This window comes from Arachis duranensis, chromosome 6 (assembly GCF_000817695.3).
Source record: "Arachis duranensis cultivar V14167 chromosome 6, aradu.V14167.gnm2.J7QH, whole genome shotgun sequence".
Taxonomy (NCBI): Eukaryota; Viridiplantae; Streptophyta; class Magnoliopsida; order Fabales; family Fabaceae; genus Arachis; species Arachis duranensis.
In genome coordinates, this window is record NC_029777.3 from 57,475,761 (window position 1) to 57,483,178 (window position 7,418).

At 39.3% G+C, this 7,418-nt stretch overlaps 1 protein-coding gene across 1 annotated transcript; it reads right to left on the minus strand.

The window, feature by feature from the left end:
- Window positions 1–3,226: 3,226 nt before the first annotated feature.
- LOC107494012 (uncharacterized) lies at window positions 3,227–4,603 on the minus strand. The gene is made up of 5 exons (XM_016115048.3): window positions 4,482–4,603; window positions 4,288–4,393; window positions 4,160–4,201; window positions 3,996–4,052; window positions 3,227–3,916 (listed from the first exon to the last, which is right to left on the minus strand). Exons 1-5 carry the CDS (start codon window positions 4,601–4,603, stop codon window positions 3,314–3,316), a joined length of 930 nt encoding a protein of 309 aa, XP_015970534.1. The 3' UTR covers window positions 3,227–3,313.
- Between the last annotated feature and the right edge of the window lie 2,815 nt (window positions 4,604–7,418).

Genomic DNA, 7,418 nt, shown 5'->3' on the forward strand with positions numbered 1-7,418 from the left:
CTCTTGGAAAACATTCCAAGTGATATAGTCATCACCCTGCTGCAGAAGACGTCGGATGCCTTGCCACCAATGCAACGCTTCACCTGTGAGCATATAGGTAGCAAACTCGACACGTTGCCCTTCAGGTACCACTTGTGCTTGCAGTGCTCGCTCTATAGCCTGAAACCATGTATCAGCCTCAGTCGGACTAGTAGTTCCCTTGAACTTAGGTGGATTAACCTTCAAAAAGTTTGCTAGTGTCATCGGGCCCTGAACTCCACCTCCATCATTACCATGGTTGTTCATCTGTTGACCAAGAGCCTTAGCAGTGACTTGCATAACAGCAGCCATGTGCTCCAACGCAGTCATAAAGTTCACCGGGTCATTAGGGTTATTCTCCGGTGCACGAGCATTCGTACAACCTCCCGCACTACCTCTACCGCGTCCACGATGAGCCATCGGGTTCCTATACATACCAAACAATCGATATTAAGTTGATCAGTCTCAATATCGGAAGTCTAGTACTTCAAAGTCCCAAATGCATGCTCATGAACGTTTATGCCAATTATATCAAGCAGATATACTAATAGCACATAACACACACACAGAGAATGCACAGAAGCATAGTCAGTCCATCCCTCAGGCTCTACAGGAACGAACTTCTCTGATACCATAATTTATCACCCTACCATACAGAGTCTTATGCTTAAGTCATAATTCAGAGATGGCAAGGTATTACGACCTCTAGAATAAAAATTTAGTACGTATAGTAGTATGAATGATTGATTATAACTAGGAGCCTTTGTAGAAAAAGGGGGGTAAACAAAAATCGCAACTCTAAAGCGCAACACTCCGATCGATAACGTAACGAACAAGGATAACCAACGCGTGATTATATATATATAAAGGAGTGTCAAAAATAGGAATATCAAGACTCAAAATCCGGCTGCGAAGATAACCGGTCCGAGCGTAGCAATATATACATATGATAAGAATAAGGAAAACCCCAAAGGAAACCCAAAGGGACACAAACACATAAAACTTATTCTCCAAAATCTCCCATAAGAGGAGTTATCACAGATTGTATTATTTAATGGAGATAAAAGTATCTAAGCAAAACATATAACCCAAAACATAGCCCCGAGAACAAAGGATCTTCGCAAATCTAGAAGTCTCCAGCATGCATCAGCGGGACACCTCACGTCCTGCATCTGAAAACCACAAAATCCGCATGGGTGAGAACCAGAGGTCCCCAGCATGGTAACAGCTTCTCCACATATATAATACATAATAATAGCGGAAAGCCGAAGGCAATCCTAGAACTTCCTCCAAATAATATCAAAGCTTATAAACAAGCTAAACCATAAAGGGCATCTGACTAAGGATACTTCAGTCTAACTAATACTTCCCTCTCCAATTCCTTCAAACCTCCCAACCACCAGCAAGAGTATAATGTAGCAAACACAGTTATATCAAGCAAGAAATATACAATTAGTAACAAGTAAGGCATTTAGACAATTAGCAAGTAATATGCAGTCAAATAGGCAATCTCAAACAATTCATATAGTATGCATATGATGAATGCCTGTCCCTAGTGGCTGATGATATCATCTGTCGGTTATAGAGCCAACCCGACAAGTCCTGGTAGCTAACCATTGGACTGTCCCTCTGTCACGCATCCCCAACTCGAGTTATACTCGTCATAAACTTGATCATAATCATGATCTATATCCATCACCTTCACTGGTGAATATTTACGGGGGCGAGCTCATTCGGGTCTTTCACAGTGCCTGGCCACACTTATGACATAGGGTCAAAAGAGCTTCGAGTCTCAACCTGGAGCACGTGGTGGCTAGCCACTGCTTCCTCCCAGGGAAACTCTTATCTCCAACAGTGGAAGTGCAACATTCACAATTCATTCAACAGCATATATGCATTTATACATGGCCATAATCATGGCTCCGCGGTAACACGGCAATAATCTAGCCATCCGGCTCCCGGTTAAATCCATAACCAGCCCATTGGCATCACGGTTAAATCCATAACCCGCCATCTCATTAACAATTAAGGCCTTTCGGCCCATGGCATAACAAGCACTTCCACCACCATCCTCCGTATCTCACATAATCATGCTTGATCCTCAATGATCATTCATTTTTCCCTTGCTTCACTCACAAGTTACCACATTCACTAACCCTCTTCTCATAGCTAGACATATCATAATGATTTAAGATATAAGTGGTGAGATCGGAGGCTTAGAAGTATGAAATTTGGCGTTTAAAACTCAAAAATCAACTTTGAGATGAAAACAAGTCCACGCGTACGCGCACTCCACGCGCACGCGTGGATGGCCTCGAAAACTCATCGACGCGTAAGCGTCCTGCATGCTAACGCGTGGATTGAAAACTAGTCGAACGACGCGCACGCGTTAACCACGCGTACGCGTGGGTACTCTCGTGCCCCAGGCACAAAACTGGCACAGTTCTGGCATAACTCTCTGGAAAATGGCTGGGCATTGGGTGCAGCACATCGGCGCACCCGCGCACATCACGCGCACGCGTAGATGTCACTTTCGAGAAGAACAGCGCGTAGGCGCACCATTCTGCTAAAAATTTTTCTAAGTTAAAAGCTGCAGAATTCACAGTTTCGACCCCCAATCTTCCGACGGACATAACTTCCTCATTTTAAATCGTTTTTCACCCATTCTTCGAACGGCAGGGACATCCCGGATCCAATTTCATTTCTAAACAGATTTGGTACAAAACAGAGATCCGTAGTCCATGTTATGTCCTGTCAAAGTATGCCCAAAAACCATATTTTTCATACAAAACCACAACATGCCATTTTCAAAACAAGCCATATTCAACTCTTTTCAAAATCAATCAAAACATGCCATTTTCATCCCTTTTCTTTGAAATCAATCAAAATATATCAATTTCAACATCAAGTCTCTTCAACTCACACATTGACACCTTACCACAATTTATCAAAATCACTATCTCATCATTTTAACCCACTTCATCCAAGTGGCTCAAACTCAAATATATTGACATATCATATACTCTTCCTCATGCCAATTCTCAACAACATCAATTCAACTAAATCATCATTGTACACAATCAATATCATACTCACCATCAACATGGTTCAACCCACAAGTCAACCATAACCAATCATCAAGCATATATCACAACATGCATATTTCTCATACATCATACCATCAAGGCATCATTAATCATCCATATATCATACTCTCACTACATTATATTATAGGTTAGGACTAGTATTTTTCATATTCCACTAGCTAATAACACTCATCACCATATATATTATATCAGAATGCATTATTATTATTGGCTCCACTACTAGTTACATTATTATTATTATTATTATTATTATTATTGTTATTATTATGATGATGGAAATGGTGTTGTTGTTGATGATGATGATGATGATAGGCTTGATGCATGGAACTGCTACTCTCACCAACATCAAGCTCAGGCCTATAAACTTCATCATTATCAAGCTCCTCTTTTGCTACAACTTTCTGAATCCCCATCAACTCCAACGCCCTTTGTTCTTGTTGTGATTGTGGGGGAACCACTGAAGGAAGCTTAGAAAGAAGTGCCTCAAGGCTACTCATTGATGGGGTAATCTTCAATGCCATGGTGCTGTTGCCATTGTTGAAATGATGATCATAGAAGAGTTCAGCTGTTGTTGGTGGTGTTGGTGGAGGGATAACTGTTCCTTGGAAATGATGATGCCAATGATGATGATGATGATTAACATGTTCTGGGATGTTACCATATCCAACTACTCCTTCAACTTTGTAAGGGTATGCAGAAGATGAAGGGTGTGGTAGAAGAACTCCTGGTATGCTTTCTATGTAGCTGAATTTCTTCCTCAGTAGAACCACATAGCTCAAGTCCTCAATCACCTTAATTCATTAATCATTAATTAACTACAATTACACACTCTAATTATTTCAAATCATATTTATAGAGTAGAGACACAACCTTGTGAACTGCTCCCAATTGAACAACACCTTCTCTTACAGCAATCAGAGCTATGGTCTGCATCAACAAACAATGAAGATCCTATGATGTAGACACATGATGAATATCAATGTTTATTTATTATTTTCTTATCATCATAATCATCATATATAATACTAAGCTACCTTTATTCCAGATTGGAACTGTGCTTCCCAAGTCCTAGGATGCTGTAATTAACAATATAATTAAGCATGAAATCATGAAGTTGTAATTATTGATGAATTAATAATTAATGAGTAGTAGTATTATTAACTGAATCAGCCAAATTATGCCACGCTGACAAGAAGTTGATTTCTTGTTCATTAGGCTCTTTGTATATCCATTTGTGACTGTGATCTGCAGCAACTTTCCCTATCAACCTGCACTTATTCAATTCCACCCATCACAATAATAATTAATAATTAATAATTGTATTACTGATAATCACATAACATAACACATACATACCCTTCACCATAGTTATAGATCTCATGTGACATCTTGAAGAACAGCTCTGGTTGCAGGCCTTGGTAGGGTTGGAACTCACAGTTACCATAAACAGAAGATATTTTTTGTGATGCTGAATACATATTATTATTATTATTATTATTAGGACAAATTACGCTAATAAATCAATGGCATGTAAATCGAAACTAGATTTATACAAAGTCCTCCATCCTATATAAATCGAATTAGACTTGTTAGATTTACTTGGAAACATATGAATGTATAAATTGATATTAACGTTTCAATTTATGTGTAGTTAAAGCTCACCTAGTAAATCTATTTAGTCTAATTCGATTTACTACTAAAATTTGTATATCTAATTACCCTAATTCGATTTATATACAAAATGCCTTTGAAAGATTCATGTACCATTTCTTGGTTTGGATGGTTTTGGTAATATTTGCATGCATTTGGTTTATTTAAGTATTTTACCCCAAAATATACTAGAAAATATATAATAGATAAGATAATTAAATTATTATATATGAGAATTTATTTTTACATGATCGTACAAGTTTTATTATTAATTAGAATTATTTTGAAATTCATTCAATAAAGATTAATTTGAGCTAGCTCTTGAATTAATTAGGATTGTCAAAATGAGCCAAATCTGTCGGACTAGCTTGTTTACTTGACTTAAATATATGGATATTTAACTCTAAAATCAAACTCGTAAAAATGCAAGTCTAAACAACTTAGCCATAGTTATCAGAACCGGACCGGCCGGCCGGCCAGTTCGACCAGAAAACCAGTGAACCAATGTTCTATTCAGTTCGGTTCATTATTAAGACCAAACCTGCAATTGACTCGGTCAATAGCGATCAAATAGTTAAAAACCAGATGATTTTATCACGACACGGACTCAGTTTAGGCAGTTGATGACCCACACTTCCTTCTTGACCCGCGTGCTCCACACGTAAACCAGTGGGGTGTCGATCACTGTAGGAGCATCTATTTGAATCCCTTTCAAAAGTGGCGTCTCTAAGGTTCGATCCTTGAACCTAAGAGTGAGTAAAAGATGGATATTTGACTCTAAAATCAAACTCATAAAAATGCAAGTCTAAACGACTTTGCCATAGTCATCAGAACCGAATCAAATCGGTCCGATTGGTTCGATTGAAAAAATAGGGAATTGATGTCCTATCCGGTTCGGTTCATTATTAAGATCGGACTTGCAATTAACTCAATCAATGCGGTCAAAAGTTGAAATCAGACAGTTTTGTTGCGAATCGGACTCGATTTATGCAGTTGACCCACACTTCCTCCTTGATCCGCACGCTCCACACATAGACTAGTGGGGTGGGGATCACTGTAAAAGCATCTATTTGAATCCCCTTCAAAAAGTGACTTTTTAAGGTTCAATCCTTGAACCTGGGAGTGAGTAAAAGCAACAGGTAAAATAATGAGATGAAGTTGTCTTCTTCCACGACTCCATACATGGCTTCTCTGTTCACTACTCCACGCCGTGCGGCTCCTCCATGTAACTGGAGCCCTTGGTGCTGAGAGTCTTGTGTTCGATTGTCACGGCGGAGGGCCATACATCGACTTCACCAACGGCCAGATTCTAAAGTGGGAAGGAGATGAAATTGGTTGGACTTAGTTTGCTGTCACCTCTTCCAATAGGTACCAAAATGTAAACTTGTTTCTAAAATGTTGAACTTATGTGAATTTAAGGGTTGATATGCCTTAGTTTTTGTTGAAAATAGTGAGTATTTAAATTGTTCTAGATTTTTTTGGAGATTTATTAGTTTTAGACAAGGTTCTAAAAATCGGACCAGATCGACCAGTTCGACCGAATTAACCGGGAATCAGTCATTTGGCCGGTTAGTACATGAAATCGTGATCTCACACTTTCTTCACAACTCCGCGTAACTGACCAGCAAGTGCACTGGGTCATCCAAGTAATACCTTACGTGAGTAAGGGTCGATCCCACGGAGATTGTCGGCTTGAAGCAAGCTATGGTCATCTTGTAAATCTCAGTCAGGCGAATTCAAATGGCTAAGAGGTTTTGATAATTAAAGATAAAGAAAACATAAAATAGGATAGAGATACTTATGTAATTCATTGGTGGGAATTGCAGATAAGCGTATGGAGATCCCTTGTTCCCTCTGAGCCTCTGCTTTCTTATTTTCCTTATTCACTCATGTGTACTCCCTTTCATGGCAAGCTGTATGTTGGTGGATCACCATTGTCAATGGCTACCATCCGTCCTCTCAGTGAAAACATGTCTGCTACGGTATCCCGCATGGCTAATCAGCAGTCAGTTCTCGATCGTGTCGGAATAAGATCCAATGATCCTTTTGTACACTGTCACTGCACCCAACAGTCACAAGTTTGAAGCGCGTCACAATCATCCTATCCTAGATCCTACTCGAAATACCACAGACAAGGTTTAGACTTTCTGGATCTCAAGAATGTTGCCAAATGATTCTAGCTTATACCACGAAGACTCTGATCTCATGGAATGGAGGATTTTGTTGTCAGGAGAGGCAACCATACGTCGTAAACCAGGAGGCCAAGAGATACACACTCAAGCTATTGCATGTAGAACGGAAGTGGTTGTCAGGCACGCATTCATAAGGGAGAATGAAGATGAGTGTCACGGATCATCACATTTATTAGGTTGAAGTGCGAGTGAATATCTTAGAATAAGAATAAGCTTGAATTGAATAGAAGAACAATAGTACTTTGCATTAATTCATGAGGAACAGCAGAGCTCCACACCTTAATCTATGAGGAGTAGAAACTTCATCGTTGAAAATACATAAGTGATGAAGGTCCAGGCATGGCCGAATGGCCAGCCCCAAAACGTGATCAAGAGATCAAAAGTGATCCTAAGATAGTCTCAAAAATGATCTAAAGATATGAATACAATAGTTAAAAGTGCTATTTATACT